At 40.5% G+C, this 22,587-nt stretch overlaps 1 protein-coding gene across 5 annotated transcripts in view; it reads left to right on the top strand.

Moving 5' to 3' along the window:
- Nucleotides 1–5,192, top strand: part of TNFAIP8 (TNF alpha induced protein 8) — a 63,874-nt gene extending 58,682 nt beyond the window's left edge. For 4 of the 5 annotated variants that reach the window (XM_015558443.1, XM_006755259.2, XM_006755257.2 and 1 more), the window contains exon 2: nucleotides 3,512–5,192. In XM_015558443.1, the coding sequence (XP_015413929.1) occupies nucleotides 3,512–4,077 (566 nt within the window). In that variant the 3' untranslated portion in view covers nucleotides 4,078–5,192. Of the gene's footprint in view, nucleotides 1–379; nucleotides 388–3,047; nucleotides 3,051–3,511 lie in introns of those variants that run through there. The other variant, XM_015558444.1, reaches the window with a different exon arrangement.
- The last annotated feature ends 17,395 nt before the right edge of the window (nucleotides 5,193–22,587 follow it).

Here is a 22,587-nt window from a genome sequence, read left to right as displayed (position 1 = left end):
AGTAGGAGATGTGCAGGAGGCGGCTGATCGATGTCTCTCTCTCATCGATGTTTCTAACTCTCTATCTCTCTCCCTTCCTCTCTGTAAAAAATCAATAAAATATATTTAAAAAAAATAAAATAAAAAATCCTGGCTACTTTGCGGGAACAGATTGGAAAGGGGCGTAAACTAGACTGATGTGTGTGGAGATGGTGGGAAGTAGATAGAATTTAGAGAATCGCGGCAGGTAGCATAGAAAGAACTTGATAAGGTTCTGGGTAAGGGAGTGGATAGTATGGTGGCTGACTCCCAGGACTCTGACTTGAGCAAATGGATGGAAGGGATGCTATTAATTAAGATGGTGATAGAATAGAGGAGGAGTACTTTGGGGGCAGGAGGAAACCAAGGGTTCAGTTTGGGACATGGTACATTTGAGAGGCCTGCAAAATAGCCGAGGAAAAGAAAAACCTTGAATGCATTTGCAAAATGAGTTCGGAAAGGAGGTCAGGGCTGAGTTATGGCTGTGGGTGTCGTTGGCACATGGATGCATCTGAAGCCACGGGAGTGGGTGAGGTCACACAGGAGCGAGGGTAGAGCGAAACAGGAAAACGCTTCAGGACGAGCTCTGAGACACACCAGGCCTTCACAGGATCTGGTAGAGGATGCGGAGCTGACAAATGAGCCTGAGCAGGAACGGCTAAAGGCGGTTCATTTACTAGGAAAAGAAAATCACATTTCATGATCACAGACCACACAGTCCTGGCCAAGAGCTCCCAGCCGCAACCCCCAGTTGGCTCCAAGGAAGCCTCCACTAACGGGAGAAAATAAATTAGCTGCAGGCACGTCTTCCCTGCAAAGGGGGAGGAAGAGCTTCATTCTTATTTTGAGGGGTGACTGCAGAACAAAACCGAGCGTGAAGCTACTGCCGTGTTTCTAGAGTGGGGTTTGAAGTTCCTGAGATGGAGTGTGAGAGCCTCAGAGATCAACTTCTCTGTCCTGCTTCAGACGTGGTTACCAGTAAATGAGGACCAATCTTGCTTAACTGGCAGCAGCCTTGCCTTTTATGCTTTCTCTTGTGGGAAGTGAAAGTGCTGCACCACAGAGTTTCTGTTTGGTCTCTGTGTTTGAAATTAAATGGGATATTTAGATTTAATAAGAAAAGTAGCCTAGACGCGGGGCAGACTTGCAGCCCAGCCTTGGAAAAAGGAGCACAGAGGCATCTAGGACCACACTCAGCCAGCTTCAGTTATTTCGCCATGTGTGTGTGACGGTACTCCGTCTAGTAGGCATTGCAGTGAATCCCAGATGGGATGAATACCTGAAATCCTAAGTTAGTTACTGTGTATTTGAAAATTTGGGGGTATCCCTTTCTGTATAAATCAGGTTTATTTACTTGTTGAGGTCCATATCATAAGTTCAGTAATGGAAGATAGTCCCTGGTCTTAATATGGTAATATTAATTTCTAAGCAAAGTATTGACGACATAGCTGAAGGTATAAAATACTTGACTTGCAGCCCTGGCCAGCATGGCTCAGTTGGTTGGGTGTCATCCCGTGCACCGAAAGACTGCTGATGCCATTCCCATTTCTTTAGCTATTGGTTCTTAGGTGTGAGTAACCTATAGGCTCTTTTGCAAAACCACTGAAGAATAGGAATAGAAATGGACCACTTGCTTAAATGCTGAAAGCATAAAAAAGTTTGGAAACCTTCACAAAGTTGCCTGTTTCTCGTGCTTTTTCACTTTCCTTTTCTTTCTCAAAATATATTTCATTTCTTCTTCTGCAGTTTCAGTTCGGTTTTCAGAAGTTTAAATATCAACATTTGTTTGAGGGTACGACTTCTAGTCCAATCAAGCTCTTCTTTCACAGTGTGTGGCCCTGCATATTCAGGAATGATGTTCTGGTCTCAGGGAACCAGTGTGCGGCTGCCTGTACTATATACCATGAGCTACTTTGGCCCAAAGTTCAAATCCAACACGGCAGTTCCACACTGAGGGAGTCACTCCTGATACGTGCTCCCAGCCTGGATTCGGGAGCAGCAGTTTTCTAATGTTGCTGGCCTGTCCAAACTAGACGTAATTTTATACCATTAATGTTCTGACTCATTCTTCATAATCTGTCTTTTTAAGCCTTTTATCTTTCATTACTGGATGAGTGCTTTCCAATACCCAGACCTAGACCTATACATGGGCATATGTGGAGAGAACAGCTGCTCCTGGACCCAAAGGTGGAGCAGTGACCCTGAGCTCTACAGCTCTGAGGACCAGGCCAAAGGGAGAAAGCACAGCTGTAGTGGAGCCGCATGCACAGAGTGGGGGGTGGGGATGGGGATTGGAGAGAAACTAAACTTCGTTTGGAATAAACATTGCTTGAACATTTTCACTGGTTGGCTGTAAGCTAGAAACATCACATAGTGTCTCATTAATATTTAACACATACAACTATTATAATATGTACCTTAAACCTCTGTCAAATTAAGTTATGATAATTCGAGAGGTAAACTCTAAGACTCAGCTTTTTCAGAGTATATTGTTCATGTAGCACATATTATTGCTCATACAGTATTATTATTTTCTGAAAACATAGAAAAGTGTAAAGGGAGCAGTGGCCGTTCATCAGAAATGGCAAGTGACAATAAGCTCCCCAATGAATTTTTTTTCCCAATACTCAGCTTCTGGGACTTGAAATTCAGGGTGGTTAGGATGGCCAAACTGGTAGGTATAGACCAGTGTCTTGGGAAATTTGACTTTTTACAAGTGGATTGTAACACTGGACTCTCCTTTGGATTTGCTTCCATGATTTTGCCATTTTACTCAGTATCATAGCTTTGTCATCTGTTCCTCTTACATTTAAATGAGTTCCTTTAAATTATTCTTGGTAACTGTTTCCCAGAGGACACTTGTGGAGTTGATTTTATATTTTTGATGTCTTTCTTATCAAATGAAGCTGGAGAAAAATTGCACAAAACCTTACTCCCTCCTGAGACATACTCTTTTTATAATTGGAAAATGTTATTTTTAAGAAAGTTGAACCCTTTAACTTCTAAGCAAAGCATTGACGACATAGCAGAAGGTATAAAATACTTGATAGCCGCCCTGGCCAGTGTGACTCAGTTGGTTGGATGTCATCCCATGTACCGAAAGATTGCTGATTCCATTCCCAGTTAGGGCACCTGCCCAGGTTACAGGCTCTATCCCGGGTAGGGGGCCTGCAGGAAACAGCTGATTGATGTTACCCTATCATATTGATGTTTCTCTCTCTCCCTCCCCCATCTCTCCTCTAAAAATCAGTATTAAAAAAAATACTTGAATTGCCAAAGACTTTAAAGATTATGCACAACAGATTAGAACCTAATGTCCAGAAATATAGGGACATTTTTTTTAGCTCTTTTCTAAACAGAAACTAATATCATGAGATGGGAGGCATATCGTACATATAGTGGGAAAATGAGAAGGAAAATGCACCGTTGTATCTGTTTTTAATTTGCTCTGTCACTGATACTGATCTGTTATCCCCCACCCTTTGTTTTTTAGTGGCCACAGATGTCTTTAATTCCAAAAACCTGGCCGTTCAGGCACAAAAGAAGATCTTGGGTAAAATGGTATCCAAATCCATCGCTACCACCTTAATCGATGACACGAGCAGCGAAGTGCTAGATGAGCTGTACCGGGTGACCAGGGAGTACACCCAGAATAAGAAGGAGGCCGAGAAGATCATCAAAAACCTCATCAAAACAGTCCTCAAGTTGGCCATTCTGTACAGGAATAATCAGTTCAATCAAGATGAGCTAGCGCTGATGGAGAAATTTAAGAAGAAAGTTCATCAGCTTGCGATGACCGTGGTCAGTTTCCATCAGGTGGACTACACCTTTGACCGGAACGTGCTGTCCAGGCTGCTGAACGAATGCAGAGAGTTGCTGCACCAGATCATTCAGCGCCACCTCACCGCCAAGTCGCACGGACGGATTAATAATGTCTTTGATCACTTTTCAGATTGTGATTTTCTGGCTGCCTTGTATAATCCCTTTGGGAATTTTAAACCCCACTTAAAAAAACTTTGTGACGGCGTCAACAAAATGTTGGATGAAGAGAACATATGAGCATGTGAATTAAGATGGTGACTGCTCCTGATTTATCTGAAGATGGAGCACTGTTGGTTTATGAAGGAAAGAAGAGTTTTTTTGAAGAGTAAACATATTTCAGAAAGACTTTGCCCAATCCAAGTGTCAGACATTAATGACAATGTCTTGTGAAGCTCATTTTATTTGAAGAAAAGCATATTGCCAAAAGTTGTTAAATGCTTCTAAGGGTTAACAGAACCTGGGAAAGATGTGTGGTTGTTTAACGCAAATGTCAAGTTACACAGAGAAAAATATATGTGGCTCCAAACCTCCACACCTTTTTTAGGGCAGTTGTTGTGTTGGCAGCACATTGGATATTTCTAACATGTACAGAATTACGTGTTTTGATTCACTTTTATTCCTTACTATGTATATATACCTCTTTTAAAAAGCCAAGAACTTTCCCTTGCTGTCATTTCTCCGTTTGAAACCATTCCATTTTCAACTCTACCTTTGTTGAACATTCTTTTGCTAAATACTTTTGTCATTGACATTCAAGAATTGTCTTTATTAAGACATTAAAGAATTAAGGTAGTCAAATTGGAACCCTCAGAGAAATAGAAAACTGCTTCTCTATTATAGAAAACAACTGTATTTGAGGTTATGAATAATGTTTAATATCAGATATGCTTCTGGAGGTGAGTCCTGGTTTTTAGGACCAACCTGACACTTCCCCAAACATGATTAATTCCCCAGAACGGAATGGCATGCCTTTGCTTTGAAATGCTTGCTGAGGGCTTAGCTTTCATGTTACCTTGAAAATGTGCTGATGGAATCTCCATTTTTAATATTCATTTCAAATGTAAGAGACAAAGAAAACTCTAGATTGTTCTTGATATTAGGGCAATAAAAAGTACGTGATATTAAAACAATCTTCCTTTTAGAGATGAGCCCATCAAAATAATTTAGGGGAATGAGAGGCAAAAGGGAAGAAAGGATATTACCACAGAACATGAGAATGAAAATGAATGCATTTCAATGTTTAGTAAGGTTTGATAGGTAAATAAAGAATGCCACTTTTTTATTTAACTGAAAAGGTTTTTGCTATTTTTTTATTTGCTATTGTGTTAAGTAAACCAGAGTATTTGCATTTCGAGCAGTTTGCATGTTGTTTCTGTATATTTTTTTGTGTGTAAATGATAAAGTAAACATTTGCTTATTATGTAAAAAAGAAAGGAAGCCTGTAGGCCAACAGTATCACCTAGGAAATAACAGGCAACCACCAGCACTAAACATTTGCATTGTCATCATGTCTGTGACTTAGTGTACTCCTGCCTTGAATTTGACTGCCTCCTAGAATAGTGACATTCAAATAATAGTTCCCTGGGAAAGGGCCTACAACTAAAACATCCACAGATTTGAATCTGCGTTAACCCACTACCCCCTAGAGAAGGTAGCCAGCTTCCCTGGGACCCTCATGTGCCTGTCTAAGACAAGCAGCAGAGGCAAAGAGTATCTCCCTGTTCGATACTAAATCCTGACATAAAGATTTGAACTTAAATTACTCTCCTTACTTCCTAGAGCTAGTAGGTGACTCCTATATGTTATAGAAATAGCATAGTGACTGCAGAAATGACCCTTCTAGCTTCATGTTCTGTGGAGTAGCTCATAAATTTAGCTCAGCAGCCTTCCTTGACCAGCTCTTCTTTCCTCACTTGAGAAAGCTGATGTGATCTGTGGGAGCTCCTGATTTAGTGCATTCTGTCCTCTAAGACCTCCCTCAGCAAGTGTGGAAAATGGAGTGCTCCGGCAGATGGTGTGTGCTTCTTACTCTTCTCTAGCTACGGAGAGGACCACAGAGAGAGAGGACCTAGGGCAGTGGCCGGCAAACTACGGCTTGCGAGCCACATGCGGCTCTTTGGCCCCTTGAGTGTGGCTCTTCCTAAGCCTTAGGAGTACCCTAATTAAGTTAATAACAATGTACCTACCTATATAGTTTAAGTTTAAAAAATTTGGCTCTCAAAAGAAATTTCAATCGTTGTACTGTTGATATTTGGCTCTGTTGACTAATGAGTTTGCCGACCACTGACCTAGGGATACGTTTAGATCAGTCTGGACACATCCATCTTAGAGTTGTGCCTGCAGGTATAGCACTACTCCTAATCTCACACAGAAGAAAGGTAGTGAGGAGTATCCTGAAGGAGGGAAAACTGTTTGTTGTTATCTCTCAGCTTCATCTTCTAGAAGGAACTCATCTCCTTACCAACCCTGTGCCTGGGAGGCATGCCCTAAGGATCAGTTATAAAGTCTTGATCAGCAAGTTCATCTTTGATGCAACAGGACTCTGTTTGTGCATGAATTTAGTTGTGAGGTGGGAAGGAGGGTGGAGTGGGGGTGGTTAAAGCTAGAAAGAATCCAAATGTATTTAGGATAGATAATTCTGAGCCAAGCAATAGTCATTTTGGGGGTCTTATGAAAGTTTTTTAAAGATTGAGTCTTTTTACATTTTGGAAAAGCTTATGAATTGTGTTGTAATTGCTTTTTAAATTTTAGTGCTGATGGCTTCTCTGCAAAATTATGAGTTAATCTAGTAGATGAGTGATAATACTAGTATTTTTTAAAAATATTTTTTTATTGATTTCAGAGAGGAAGAGAGAGATAGAAACATCAACGATGAGAAAGAATCATTGATTGGCTGCCTCTTACATGCCTCCCAATGGGGATGGAGCCCACACCCAGGCATGTGCCCTGACCCAGAATGAAACCATAACCGCCTGGTTCATAAGTCAGTGTTCAACCACTGAGCCACGCCAGCCAGGGATTATACTAGTTTTAACAATTGACATTAACTCACTTAATCCCTGCTACAACCTTCACCATTTTACAGATGAGGACACTAGGGCAAGAGAAGTTAAGGAATTTGCCGAAGGTCACATAGGTATTAAGTATCAAAACCATAATATCAATAACACTGTATTTTCCTTTAAAGATAGAATGGATAAAGGCAATTTTAGAAACACCATTGGTTCAGAGAAGAGTGGGCAGTGTGCTTCTAAAGTGGTTTTCACATAACGACATTTCAGATGATATTTAAATTCCACAGGGCTGCCCTAGTCTCAGGTCTGGGTGTAATTTATACAAAGACATTTTATGAAACTTTCAACATGGCTCCTCACTTGTGGGCATCTCATGGCTCAGATTTCTGTTCCTTCTGGAACTTAAACTCAAGGTGCTCACAATTAATGATGACTTTGAGCGTTGACACATGAGGTACCCCAGCCCCCAGGTGGTTTTCAGTGGACACAGTGCTCTGTGTGCACACACCCAGAAAGGAAGCAACAGCTCACCATTTTGTCCCCAGAAAAGGTATAACGCCAGTTTGCAACTTTATGATTTTCCAGGTTTCCAGTTTGGAAATACCTGAACAAGTAAGTTTAAAGATAACCTTGTGTTTTTCTGATTAATAGATCTTTCATATACAACTCAAAATTAATTTTAAAAAAGCAAATGTCAGTGGCTTTAACACAGAAATAATGTATTATATAACAATATCTCATTCATAATTATCTGGAAAGTTTTTTTCTCCCACTATATAAATAAATACTTACATAAACATAAAGGTTAAATGTAATGATGGATTTTTTTTTCCTCCACAAGCATTTTTTGGGTCTACATTTCAAGTTAATTGCATTAAATTTATCCTCAAGATAGTTAATGAGAGCACATTAAGCTAAGTTATAATTTAGCATATCAATCTTGAGAGGAAATAAATAAAAGATGAATGTGTCTATCCATATGATGAAATATTTGTTGTAAAAAGTTAAATGCTATTTGATTGCTAGGAAATTAAAATATTCTAATAAAACAAACTTAATTAGCAAGTTAATAGGATTTATAATATTTTTAGCCAATCTTGCATTTCCAAACTTGTATTATCTAAATTAATTGAACCTTTCAGTGTTTGAAAAATTACTGGTTTACTTGATATATTGTATTCCTGGGCATTAAGCTTCTGTGTAATTTGTTAAGCTCAAAGCAGGTTTTAACACTCAGTGCTGTTTATGACAGGTAACATTTTATCCTAGCTCTGAAATAATTTTCTTACTGTGATTCAGATAAAGTCTTTTAGAAATACCTAATGAAAACACTGAGGCACTAAGCAGAAAAAAAAAAATGAGTCAACTTTTTGTTTCTAAAGTGGGACAGAAAAATCTTCAGGAGCTCATAATCACATATCACTAGGATGGCAAAACTATTGAAAATCCATTTTCTCTTTTATTGAGGTGTCCTCATGATTAGTTATATAGGCCCAGAGCCAGAAAGACACTTTTATTTTGGGGAATTTCCCAAAATGGAAACATTTTCCCGTAATATTGATTTATGTCTGTCTAGCCAAAGATGTGTTTTCCATCCAGCAATGAACATGGGTCCCAAGCTACAGGGGACAACTCACTCCGAGTCAGCCCATCGGCTGAGCCCTGAAAAAGGATATGTACAAGCCAGCCAGCGTTCACAGTTAAGAGAAAAACATCTGTGCTTTGGAAAATGTTCTGCAAGCACAGAGAATGGTGCTCTGTGTCCACCTAATTTCCAGTGGATCTTCATAAGATGAGCCAGCCAATGGATAAGGCCCCTCCTCTTCCTGCATGGGTGGCTGAGGAAATTCCCTGCCCTCCCCACCGACAGCTGCATAACTATATTTCTGCCTCATGGGGTTTGTCCTTAACACAAGAAAAGAATATTTTATTTTAAGAAGTATGTGTTTTGATTTGCAGAGTGATCTAAGACAACATGCTTCTCTGTACTTTAGTTTTTCCACTTAAAAGCTTACAGATAAAGTCATTTAAAACTGCCTGATGTGAGATAATGAATATAGGCATTCATACCTAGATTGTCACCATTATCTGAGATGACCGATGTTTTATAAGAAATCAAGGTTACATTTTCCTGGAAATGGACTCTTATCAGCCCAGCAAGAGCCACTAGGCACCCATCTGCAGTGACTGTCAGCATCTTTTGCTGCTAAGACCAATTGTTTTCACTAAAGGAGAAATACCTGCCAAGCAAAGTATACATTTATAAAAGGTACTAAATGTCTTGGACAAGGACTTGCTGATAATTAGATAAAAGTGCCAGCATTATTGCTGTTCCCTTATCACAGCGATTTTCAACCTTTTTCATCCCATGGCACACAGAATCTAATTACCAAAATTCTGCAGCACACCGAAAAATATATTTTTTTGCCGATCTGACAAAAAAATAGGTATAACTTTAATTCATTCACACCGGACAGCTATTGTGTTGTCATTTTTTTAGTGGACAATCCAAGGGAAAAGAAGTCAGGTGTTGCATGTTTTGAAAGTTCTTACGGCACACCGCTTGACAAGCGCTGCCATATCTTACCAGCTTTGTGTTCTCATAACTAAGGAGTCCCATTCTCGGCTTGCTGAAATAGTCACCGGAAACATTCCATATATTTTCAAACACCAAGTGCAGGAGTTTGTGATCTCTTCTGCCTGGGGACTCCCTGGAGGGTGGCCAGGTAGAACCTAGCAGGGTACACCGGGCATGTGCCTGGGCCTTTTCCAGGGTTCCTGGCTCCTTGTCTGCCTGAGAGCCTTCTCACCTTATCTCTCAAGTTTGGATAAAATCACTTACTTCATATTCTCATTTTTTTGGATAAATTAAGCAAAACATGGAAGGCTTTGCAAACTCCTGAAGACTATTCCCGTGTAAGGTATTATTTACTAAGCAAAGAAAGTAAGCCTAAAATAACAGATTTCTGCAGCCCAAGAGAATTTTATTAAATCCCAGTCTCCTTAAAAAATTGATTTTTGCTTTCAATTTATAATGAACACCTATTATGTGTCCATCACTAGGCTGGGCCTGGGAGCTACACAGAAACACCTCGTTCCTATCCTTGAGGAGTTTGCTCATGTGGGGACAGACTAGGCCACAGGTAAGTTAGTATTAAATTGGGATTCCCTGGATGAGGAGGGTCCCAAGAAAGGCTTTGTTAGCCTCGAATACACTTTCTGGCTTTAACATGTTCACAGTTTTTTTGAGTTTTCAATTCATGCTTTAAAAGCAATGAGCTCAAAGTAGTGGCAGACTTCTTTTCAAAATCAACGGCAAGTACGTGTGTGTGTGTGTGTGTGTGTGTGTGTGTGTGTGTGTTGTGACCGTGCAGGTAAAAGAAAAATGTTTACAGGCCTTCTTTTTTTCATTCAAAATAAAAATGTTTGTGAATGAGTCTATGGCATGACATAGATTACAAACTACTGAGTAGAGGAATCTGAGTGAAAACAAAGAAGGAACATTTTAATTAACAATTAACATTTTAATTCTGGGGGATATTTGAGAAATAGGAATAGGAAACAATTATTTAAATCATGTTTTTTTTATTATTATTTGTTTTAAGAAATAGATTATAGCCCCACTTGTGAAGCTGGATAAACTGGCTTCAAGTCCTTGTCCTCAGGGAGGTAAATCTGTGTCCCCTGATACCCCAGGCGAGGACGCAGAAGCACATGATTGAACTGGTCCGGTGAGGATGGCCCTTCCATATTTCTTGCCAGCCATGCCTCTGGCTGGTTTGGTTCTGTCTGCTCCCTTGTCACATGTTTATCACTGCCTAGAGCTTCCTGCATCTTGAAAAGGAAAAGTTAACAAGCCCTGGCTGGTGTGGCTCAGTTGATTGGAACATGGGCCTGTACACCAAAAGAATCCACCTTCGATCCCTGGTGGGGAGCATGCAGGAAGCAACCAATCAATATTTCTCTCTCATATTGATGTTTCTCTCTTTCACTCTCTCTCTCTCTCTCTCTCTCTCTCTCTCTCTCTCAAAATCAATAAAAACATATTCTCAGATTAAAAGTAAATAAATAAAAGGGAAAAAAGTTAACAAACAGCATGTCCTCTTGCTGGCAAAGGATTGGAAATCAGGCCCAGGAATGCAGCCTGAGGTTTAGACCCTAAATGTATTTCATCCCCAGCACCTTTCCCTGTGGCTCTAGGCAGGACAGGGATCCTTTCCTTTTCGTTGGGTATGTCTAGAGAGTTGGTGTGCAAAGTTCTTTTTGGACACATCACAGCAGTTCCTGATACCTGCTAACTCATGACAGGAATTTTATTTTTCCTGATTACAAAAAGATGGGCTTTTGAAGTTTGAGTTTGTTTTATCTGTCTCTCGATGAACCACGTAATTTCAACCAAGGGCAGTAATAATAACAGGGATGATTGTGTAAAACCCTACCCTGTGTGCTGAACCAGTTTCGCATTTATCAGCAGGCCAAGAAAGATGTCTGCTCTGATCTGCGTTCACGTGGCCTTTGCCACACTCCTTTCTCCCAGCCGTTAAAGAAGCAATCCCCTGATAGGACATTGGCTCCCACTCCTTTTAGCCACCTTGGGAAGGGTCTCTGACTTCCTGGCTGCTGTCAGCACAATTCGAGTTTGGAATTTGACAGCCTAAATTTGTTCATCCTTTTCCAATGCTAATTTCAATGCAGATGGTCTCCCTAAGTAGCTTACCTTTAATTCTTCTGTTTAGTCCTCATAATATTTAAGAAAATCTTTCTACATATACACGAAGATTCCACTTTTAGGAAAAGAGTTAAATTCTAAGTTGATGTGAAACCCACTATGCAAATCACACGAGTCCAAGGAGCAAGAGAGATGAACCAGTGAGCCCCAGACGCGTGGTGGGCTTCCCCTCACCGTGTGTATTATCTGTAGATACACTTGCTTAACGGTAAGACTGGGGTAGCAACCCTGCCTGGGGGAGGCAGCATAGGCAAACATGTATGGGGCTAATTGAAACTGGAGAGGGTTGAAGATTCTTCTCTTATTTAAAACAGCTTTCATTTAAAAACAATTAGAGACTCATAAAGAGAGCAGAGAGTCCTGCGTTCCTACCTTCATCCGGTTTTCTCTGAAGGTGACCAGTTATACAGGTGTGGCACAATCTCAAAACCCAGAATTGATATTGATATGTTGTTACGAGACCACAGACCTTATTTAGTTTTCACTATAGAGGGTTTATCTTTTTAATGTGCATATATGTGTGTCTGCATAGTTTCATGTCATTGTATCCCATGTACCACCATAATCAATATACAGAACTGTTCCATCACCACAGAAGACCTCTCTCCTGCCACCTACCTCTCTGTGCTCACACCACCTCCCTCCCCATCCCCCTCCCATTCCTAGTAACCGGTCATCTTCTCTCTATCTTTATAGTTCTATCATTTTGAGAATGTTACATAAATGGATTCATAAAGTATATAAACTTTGGCAATTAACTCTTCACTAAGCATGACACCCTTGAGGTCTATCCAGGTTGTGTGTATCGGTAATTCATCCCTTTTTATTGCTGAGTAGTATTCCATTATATGGATGTCCTAGAGTTTGTTCAACCATTCGTCCACTGAAAGATATTTGGATCATTTCCAGTATTTTTATACTATGAATAAAGTTGTTATTAATATTTATGTGTAAATTTTTTGTGAAATAATTTTCCATTCCTCTGGAATAAATGCCCTAGCATGTGATTGTTGAGCCATATGGTAAATGCTGCGTAAAACATGTTCCAGAATGGCTATGCCACTTTACACGAACACCAAACTAGTTTCTCCAAATCCTCACCAACATTTGTCAGCATCACCATTGGTAAGTTTTAGCTGTTCTAATAGGTGTGTCATTATAGCTCCTTGTGATTTTACTTAATGAAACATATTTTCAGGCTCTTGTTATTTTATTTTTTTGTTTTAAACACCAGAGATGAGTTTTGCCTGTTTTTGAGCTTCATTTAAGTGGAATCATTCAATATTTACTCTTTTGTGTCTGGCTTCTTTTGCTCATTTGATTCCTCAAATATTCTTTTGAACCAGCTCTAAGAGTGACTGCCAAGTTTAGGCAATGAATCTCATGAAGATACTCTCCACGGTGTGTTGTGCAGTTGAATATAAGGGTAAAGGGGGGTAAATAGTGATGGAAGAGAGTCTTCACTCAGAGTGATAAATACACAATACAACATACAGATGATGTATTATAGAATTGTTCACCTAAAACCTATACAATTTTATTAACCAATGTCACCCCAATAAATGCAATAAAAAGTAAATGAGAGTGTATTTAGAAGACTTGCTTAATCCTTAGGACATTTTATATTATTAGCAGTTGATATTTGAGGAAGATTCAGATTTAGAGTTAAATGTTCAACTTCATTTTGAAAACACTCACTAGCTATCATGCGGTGCCTTTCTTTTATGTCTAGAACGTAATAATATATTCAACCAAGGGCACCCGAACTCTGCTAACAGTTTCATTCAACTAACCAAATTCCGTCTTGCCGATCTGTGGCTCCCTCCAACAATGACCCCTCTCATCCCCCACTGCCTGGCTGAGATCCTGTTCCCAGTGGATTCCAGCTCTGGGAAAAGTGATTGGTGGGCTCCTTCTGCATCACCCTTGTCTCTGGCTGTAGATTTGACATAAATGCCATGTATACAATATGGAAACCATATGGGCGCCATCTGAGAAGGGCCTTTCTCCTCTGTTAGCATTAAGGATAAGCTGAAAACTTCTAAGCCTGCTTGCCCCTGGCTCCTTTAATCTCTGTTAGGACTTCCTTGTTTTAAATCCTGGAATTTCCAAGGTCGTGACAAAGTGAGTGTGGATGAAAAGAGATGATTGGCACTTGTTATGTTGCTCTGGATTTGAAGGTTTTGACTCTGGCCTAACTTAATTGTTGAGTAAGCGGTGCTTTATATTAACTGATTAAATCTATACTTTGCCAGAACATACTGCCCATATGTTGTCAGTAGTCATCTGGCCTGGATTTTAGGAATTGTCCTGATTTCTAATGTTACATCTTATTGTCATTACATGGGCCTGGAGTTTAGTTAAGAACATGTATGGTTGCTACTTACGTGGCAGGAGAGAGATCAGGATCATGAAGGTGGATTTCCCAGGGTGAGGCTCACCCATTGCATTCCAGGTGTGCTGACCCCTGCGATTTCCCCAAGTGCGCGACACTCCGCTGTATCATTTGTGGTGGCGGAGGACTGCATTTGCCGTTGCCCCTGGTTAAAAAAAATAACAGTAACATGTAGAGTTGAGTACCTAAGCTCATAGGGAATTAGGACCTATAATCACTTATGTTTTATCATTTACATTTGCAGCTAGACATGCATTCTCTTTCAATTGTTAACAACATTCTGTTTTTTCTTTAGGACTAGCACCTGTCCCCATCTCTCTATCCAGGTGCTAGTGTCACCTCTGGTGCCAATTGGGCACATGACCTGGGTCTGGCCAATCAGAGCATTTTATTTCCTTTGAGTCAGTGACTGGTTCCAGGATGAATATAGGATGCAGCCATGTAATCAGGTTCAACAAGAGATCATCCTCTGACTGCTGCTTGAGACACAGGCAAAGAACCATTCTCTCCTCCCACTGAATGTGAACCTACGAGGCTTGCGCCTGGAGCTTCTGGCAGCCAATGTGCTTCCGTGAGGAGAGAGCCAGTCCGAGAGAGAACAAACCTGGAAAACGGAGTAAGAGGTGGAGAGAAAGTGAGTCCTGGTGATTCACATGGAGCAGTGCTTTCCGCCCGCCTGCAGTCAGCCTTGCCTCCGACTTCTTCAGTTTCAAGAGCCAATACATTTGGTATTTATTGCTTAGACCACAGTGAGTCATGTTTCTGTTCTTATAATGGAGAGACTTCTGATTGCTAGAAGAGGATCGCTAGGTTGGTTCTGCATTTCCTGTAAAAATTTCTTGTTCTTTTAGAGAAGGGAGAGGGAATGCAAGGAACCTCTATTCCCAGGAAACTTTGCCAAGAAACAGACTGAGCACCTGGCCTGGTCAGTGGAGAAAAAACAGCTAGAATTCAGAATTAAAGTCTGTCCTGAAATATCATGAGGATGTATTGGTTCAAATTCAGGTTTATTATTTTTAAGCATTCGTGATCATTTATTTAAACTACTTTGGAAGGCTGCAAAGTGTCCTCAGATTAAGAAAACAAGCTTTGTAGTTGAAGCTTGGGAAAGTGATTTCATTACATTGAGCCTCAGTGTCCTCATCTATAAAATGGGCACACCCAGGGTACCCATCTCAAATAATCATTAAAGGCACATATAGCACTCAGAACAGGATATCAATAAATAGAAGCTATCACTATTAATAATGCTCTGAATTTTTCTTTTTTTGGGTTGTGTGATGAGTCATATTATATCCTTGGGCCAGAATTAAAAGTCAAAATAATTTAAAATAGAAACACAAACTCTAGAAAAAAACACACATATTAGGTGTATTACACATTCTGTATGCTGCTTAAGATTTGTTTGCTAGCCCTTCCAAGTGGTAGGTAAAGGGAAATCTAAACCTGGTGTTTTCCTATTTCCAGGGAAGAATTAAGTTTTCTGCTGGGGTCCAGCCCCAGCAGGTCCAGGGGTTCCCCAAAGGTGTGGACGGAGTCAGCGAAGAAGGAATGACACAGAGACAGCGTTCAGTTGATCAGCAGCCTAGCCAGGATCTCCAGTCAAGTTCTGGTCAGGATCTCCAGCGAAGGTTCTGTAGCCAGGTTCTGTCTCTAAGTTCTGTCTGGCTGAGGATCTTCAGCCAGGTTCTCTCGCTAAGTTCTGTCTCTAGGTTCTGTTGCCAGATTCTGTCCAGGATCTTTTGCCATGTTCTGTCTCTAGGTTCTGTGTCTAGGTTCTTCATCTAAGTTCTGTGTCCTGTTGTCTTGTTACATCTGTATTTATACCAGTTGATTCCAATCCTATCAATCTCTATTCCAAAGGTTAGGGCGTCTCTTATCTCATTCCAGGGAGTAAAGATTATGTAGCTTAAGCATGATTGTTCATAATTAAAGTGATTAATTACCTGCCTGGCACTTAGTTAAGAGGTTTTATTCCCTCCCTAACTTCAGGGAAGAATCCCTACCTGGGGAAACAACCTTTCTCAGAGAGGTGACATTGGTTAAAACACAGCGCCAAGAAGATGGGCAAACATATTAAGAACAGTATGCCATATATGCCAGGTCCCTTGAAACAGCAAGGATGGACCGGCTCCCGGCAGTTTTCCAGTGGTGGTCTCCTTTCTCAATTCAAGGCTGTTTTAAATTGTCAATGACAGTCCTTCTCCTGATGGAAGTGAGAGTTCAGGCTGAGCTTTACCTCCTGAGCACTTAAACATAAACCAAAATAAAAGGCAGCAACAAAGGTACAACACAAATCAAAAAGTGTAATTCAAACGAATGTTTGTTTACTAGTAGTAGCACATGCCTGGCTCTATGCTAACTCTCTTTGTGGACCATCTGTGTCTATCACAACTCTGGAAGCTAGGAACGCATCACCGTTTTAGATGAAAAAAATGCAGGCCCCGAAGGAGAGGACTGTTGGAGGACTCACAGGGGTAAGGGGAGGCTGGGATGATAAGCCAGGCTGCCCGCCTCCAGAGCCACCCTTTAGTCACCACGCATTGCCTCCTTGCCTGTGTCCTCTCAAGCCTGCAAGGGAGGAGTCCTTGCCCCCCAGCTCCTGAGCCCACATTGTTCACTGTAGGGTTGAGAGAACCAGGAGACCTAGTTTCCACGAGTCAATACCCCCAGGATCACCCAAAAGGCCGATAGTGGGATTTTCCAGTGGCCACCTCAGACTGTGGGCAGAACTGAATCACATTGAGGAAAAAGGATGTCTCTTGGGAAAAATTGTTCTATTCTCATCATATATGCTTCTTGCTCTGAAAAGCTGGAGAAGATGTCTCATTGTGGAAGTATAATTACTCCTTCCTAATGAACCACTCAATAATTTATTTGATTACATGCAATTACTCTGGGAACCAGATATGGGTAAAAAGTATCTACTCTTTTTTATTTATTTTTTTTTAAATACTGTGCTCAAGGGAGAAATTGAGAAGTTTACTTGAAAGAATGATTTATTTTATGTGAATTTAGTATTGATAGCATGCCTTGTTCTTGAGGTCAACTTGAAAATGGTAATAAACGCCCTCCGCCACTCTGACCATCCTTGACGTTTCCCCTGTCACCATGATGGTAATCTTAGGTCTTCGTGGTAGTTGTCAGATGTTGCTATTGGCTTGGCTCCCTGTGGGGTGTGTGTGTGTGTGTGTGTGTGACTTGGGGCAACAGAAATTAATGAAAGATATGAGCAGAGACTGAAACAGTATAGGCATGTGCTACACAATAATGTTTCTGTAAAGAATGGATTACATATTTGATGATGGTCCCATAAGGTTATAATGGAGCTGAAAATTTCCTATTGCCTAGTGACATCGTAGCTGTTGTAATGTCGCAGAGAGGAATGTCCGTGGTGCGTTGCATGCTTACATTAGTGGCATCGTCATCACAGGAGATGACAGTCCACGCTTCGTTGCCTCTGGAGACCTTCCAGTGGGGCAAGATGTGGAGCTGGAAGGCGGTGCTATTGATGATGCTGGCCCTGTGTAGGCTTAGGCTAAAGTGGGTGTTTGTGTCTTAGTTTTTAACAACAACAAAAAACTTTAAAAAGTAAAAGAAAAAAAATAATAGAAAAAGTCTTATAGAATAGGTAAAGAAAATATTTTTGTGTAGCTGTGCAATGTATGTGTTTTAATCTGCTATTTTAAACGTCTAAAATTTTTTAAAATTAAAGTGTGAAGTAAAAATGTCACAGTATGCTAAGTTTAATTTATTATTGAAGAAAGAAAAAAATTAAATACATGTAGTGTAGCCCAAGTGTGCAGTGTCTATAATCAACTGTTGTTGTTCAACAGTACCACTGTTCTGTTGAATCCATGTGTCATAGTAAGCATCAGCCAAGACTCAAGGAATCATATTTCTATTATCACAGTCATAATTTATCGCCCATTGTACTTACTCCACCTTCTATTTTTGCCTGACACTTTGCCATACACTGCTGAGAGAGACCTGCCTTGCGTAGCTCTATTCATCATTCTGTTTACCCAGGCTGTGTTAACATGAAAAAAAAATCTGAAAACATCCTGTACAGCAATTATGTATAAGGTACCACCATTGATGGGACTTAGAGTTTTAGAGCTCCCTCAGGTGCAAAGGACTGAGGGATGATTGTGGATTATAACTGGAGATTTCTATTCATGTCATTCTAGGAAAGGTATGTTTTCTCAGACCTTTTCCTGCTTACTGAGCATTTACTCTCAGCCTTTGAAAGTCACTCATTGGCCTTTGCATTTCCTCGTTGCTTTAGGGCCATGATAAATTAACTCAAGAAGTACTTGAATTGCTGAACACAGGAAGTATTCTCATAAACTCTAGACAGTTGACCCTTGAACAATGCAGGGGTTACTGGTGCCAACCCAGTGCAGTCAAAAATTCGTGTATGACTTTTGATTCCTCTAACTACTAAATAGCCTGTTATTGGCTCAGTGCCTCACTGATAACATAAACAGTAGATTAAGACATATTTTGGCCCTGGTCGGTTTGGCTCAGTAGATAGAGTGTTGGCCTGGGTTGTAGGCTTGATCCCCAGTAGGGGCAGGCAGGAGGCAGCCCATCAATGATTCTCTCTCATCACTGATGTTTCAATCCATCTTTCCCTCTCCCTTCCTCTCTGAAATAAAAAAAAAATATTTTAAAAAGACACATTTTGTATATTATATGTATTATATGCTATATTTTTTGTTGTTAATCCTCACCTGAGGATATTTTTTCCATTGATTTTTAGAGAGAGCAGAAGGGAGGGAGATAGACACAGAGAAAGAGAGAAACATCAATGTGAGAGAGATACATGGATTGGTTGCTTCCTCGTGTGACATGACCAGTGTCAGGGATCCAGCCTACAAATGAGGTATGTGTCCTTGACCCGAATCAAACCCGAGACCCTTCAGTCTGAGGGCTGACACTCTAACCACTGAGAAAAACTGGCTAGGGCATACACTGTGTTCTTAAAGTAAACTAGAGAAAAGAAAATCAGCCTTGACTGGGCATCTCAGCTGGTTAGAGAGCATCCTCCCAATACACCAAGGTTGCAGGTTCAATCCCCAGTCAGGACACATACAGGAATGAACCAATGAATGCATAAAAACCAAATGGAGCAATAGGTTAATGTTCCTCTCTCTCTACCTCTGGGGAAAAAAATCATACGGGAGAGAAAATACATTTACAGTATTTACTGAAAAAAACCCACGTATAAGTGGACCTACACAGTTCAAATCTTGGTGCTCAAGGGTCAACTGTACCTGGCCTCTGGTGGCAAATCAGAAATCAGAGACAGGCACTGCAGGGTGCCTTCAGCAATGAGACAGGCACCCACTTCTTTGTGAATCAGTACTGAGGTGTTTCCCTTGGAGAAGTCAGCAGGGTACAGCAGCAAGAGAAATAATCTGCTCCGAGATACTGGAACTGCCTTTGGCCAGAAAAAAAGTCTCTAGATTATTCAAAGGGGAAAAGGGATGGAGAAAATAGAAACAGCAAAAGTTTTGTTTTCTCCAGAATAGCTGAATGTAGCTTTAAAAACATTAAATGGAATACTTCTGTGGCGCTCCACTCCCTCTTGTGGTTATGTGGTGTCACTGTTTTCTAACTATTGTACCAACTTTGAGTTCCTGCTTAAGGCACAAATCACCAAGTTGTTTAACATGAGAACATATTTAGATTGGATATAACAATCCAATAAAGCAAAGATGCATTGAGGATCTATGCATAAATTTGACATGTCTTTCAGAGAATTAATAATGAATCCACCTGAGAAAAGTTGTAAATAGCACATTAATCCACTGTTCTCACCAAGAGATGGTTTCACAAACACTTTCCCCACCAAATGTTGGACTAGTATGGAGATTTTATGATCTGAGGAGGAAAGAAGGCACTGGATTTTCACCCTTCCATTCCAGCTGAAGGAAAATAATAGGAATTTCCTCTACAAAAATAAAAAATGTAGAATCTGTATATTATATTTTACTATATATGATATATGCAATGACACTGAAATTATTTTATTTATTGAGCATTTTATTCTCTATTATATACTCCTCTCTGCAGAGGAGTGGAACAAATTACATAGTTTAAGTGGGATGTCTCTTTTATAAAAACCCGAATGGATGGGCAGCTGTCCAAGAAAATTTGCTAGAAATAGATTCTGTTTTTCTAGAAAAATGAGTTGGCAGCAAATTTTAAAGTGCTGTGCGTTGACTTGGGATTGTTCTCATTAGGGTCAAGTGCACCCATTTTGCTGCTCAACAGTTTTTAGAACTTTGGTTAGTTATGCTACATCAAAACAAGAGTGGATTCTTTTCAGGCACAGACTTATAAAGGGCATTCTTTAACTGGCTGGCTGCTTGGGCATGGTGAAGGTAGCTGTAAACATTTGCCTCCCCTGGTGTGGTAGACAACTTCTAAGATGGCCTTCTACCAGGTATTCCCAAGGAACACCAAGGGGGTATTTATGCCCTCATGTAATCTCTCCCCTTTTTTGTGTGTAGTGGACTTCTTCCAATGAATTGAATGCAGCAGAAGGAATGGGATGTTACTTCCAAGATTAGGTTACAAAAAGACTATGGCTTGCCAAAACTTGGAAGCAACCGAGATGTCCTTCAGTAAGTAAATGGATACACAAACTCTGCTACATTCAGACAATGGAATATTATTTAGTGCTAAAAAGAAGTGATTATTCTGTACTAGAGACCCGGTGCACAAATTCGTGTACCAGTGAAGTCTCTCAGCCTGGCCTGTGGGATCAGGCTGAAATTGGCTCTCTGACATCCCCTGAGGGATCCCAGATTGCGAGAGGGCACCGACCAGGCAGAGGGACCCCACCAGTGCACAATTGGGGCCAGGGAGGGATATGGGAGCTTGGCCAGTCAGGGAGGGACTGCAATAGGGCTCTAGGGCATGTCTGGTCCATCTCGCTGAGTCCCTATCTGCCAGACCCCAGCAGCATGGTAACCTACCAGTCGGAGCATCTTCCCCCTGGTGGTCAGTGCATGTCCTAGCAAGCGGTTGAAAGGGAGGGACTGCAATAGGGCTCTAGGGCATGTCCATCTCGCTGAGTCCCAATCTGCCAGACCCCAGCAGCATGGTAACCTACCAGTCGGAGCATCTTCCCCCTGGTGGTCAGTGCATGCCATAGCAAGCAGTTGAGTGGACTTAGCATATCTTTAGCATATTACGCTTTGATTGGTTGAACAGTTGACAGGTCACTGGACAATCGGACACTTAACATATTAGGCTTATATTATATAGGATGATACTATAATAGTGGATAGATGTCATTATACAATTGTCAAAACCCAGAGAATGTAGAATACGAAGAGTGAATCCTAATGTAAACTATGGCCTTTGAGTGATAATGATATGTCAATGTAGGTTCATCAATTGTAATAAATGACCACTCTTGATGGGGACATGTTAGTGATGTGGGAGGTGTTCATATGTGGAGGCAAAATGTATATAAGAACTCTGTTTTCTGCTTAATTTTGCTATAGACCTAAAACTGCTCCCTAATACATATATTTTTAAAAAGACTATGGCTTCTATCTTGGGTGCTTTATTTTGCTTTCTCATATGCCATGTTGTGAGTAGCTTTATGGAGAGCCCATATGGCACCCATGATGTCTGCAGCCAGCAGCTGGCTAAGACCAGAGGTCTCCAATGGCCACAGGAGTGAGCACGGAGTGGATACTCCCCAAACGAACTTGACATGACTGCAGCCACAATGGACACCTTGATTACAGTCTCATAAGACACATCTGAAGAGACTCTGAGCTTAAGGAACTAAGATAAATCATGCCCAGATTTCCACCCCACAGAAACTGAGGTGATAAGTAAATGTTTGTGATTTTAAACTGTCTAGGTTTTGTAGTAATTTGTTATGTAACAATAGATAGCTAAGATACCTGTTAAGCTACCTCTCATAATACAAATTTTAAAGAGATTCTTTAATAGTAACAACTAGATGATAAGTGCTTACACGTATAGTTCATACTAGAAACTCTATGAATAATTAAGCTTAAATATTTCCAACCATCTACTGGTATGAGGATGCAGTCATAATCACTGTTCTGTTCTAGAGTAAACTACCAATTCCTCCTCATAAAATGAAGAAAATTAATGTACTAAACACTTACTATTTATGAGGCACTTAACATGGTATTTTTAAAGAGGAGATTAGAGTAGTTAAACAATTCATGCAAATCCGCATTAGATAGAAAGGGAATGAGATGGGATTAAAACTGAGGTGTCACTTTAATGCCAAAGGTAAAAGTAACTTATATGACGTTCTAGAACTTTTTTGGCACTAATCTGTGTTGAATGGTTAGTCCAAAAGCCAGGTAAAATGACTATACATGTCATACAAAACAAGGAAAGTAGCCATGGGAAACGTTATTGCTAAACTCACTCGTAAGGGTAGGTCCTAGAAGGGTGATAGAAGGAACCACCTCCTCCCGTCTTCAAAGTGCTTTCCAATGGGATAAAGCCATTCACTAAGGCAGAGGTTCTCAAAGTATGGCCGCTGGACCAGCAGCGTAAGCATCGCTGGGGAATTGTTAGAAAAGCAAATGATTGAGTCC

Source organism: Myotis davidii, unplaced genomic scaffold, assembly GCF_000327345.1.
Source record: "Myotis davidii unplaced genomic scaffold, ASM32734v1 scaffold130, whole genome shotgun sequence".
Taxonomy (NCBI): Eukaryota; Metazoa; Chordata; class Mammalia; order Chiroptera; family Vespertilionidae; genus Myotis; species Myotis davidii.
Note: the sequence above shows the minus strand (reverse complement) of the source record. Positions and strands in the feature narration are given on the sequence as shown.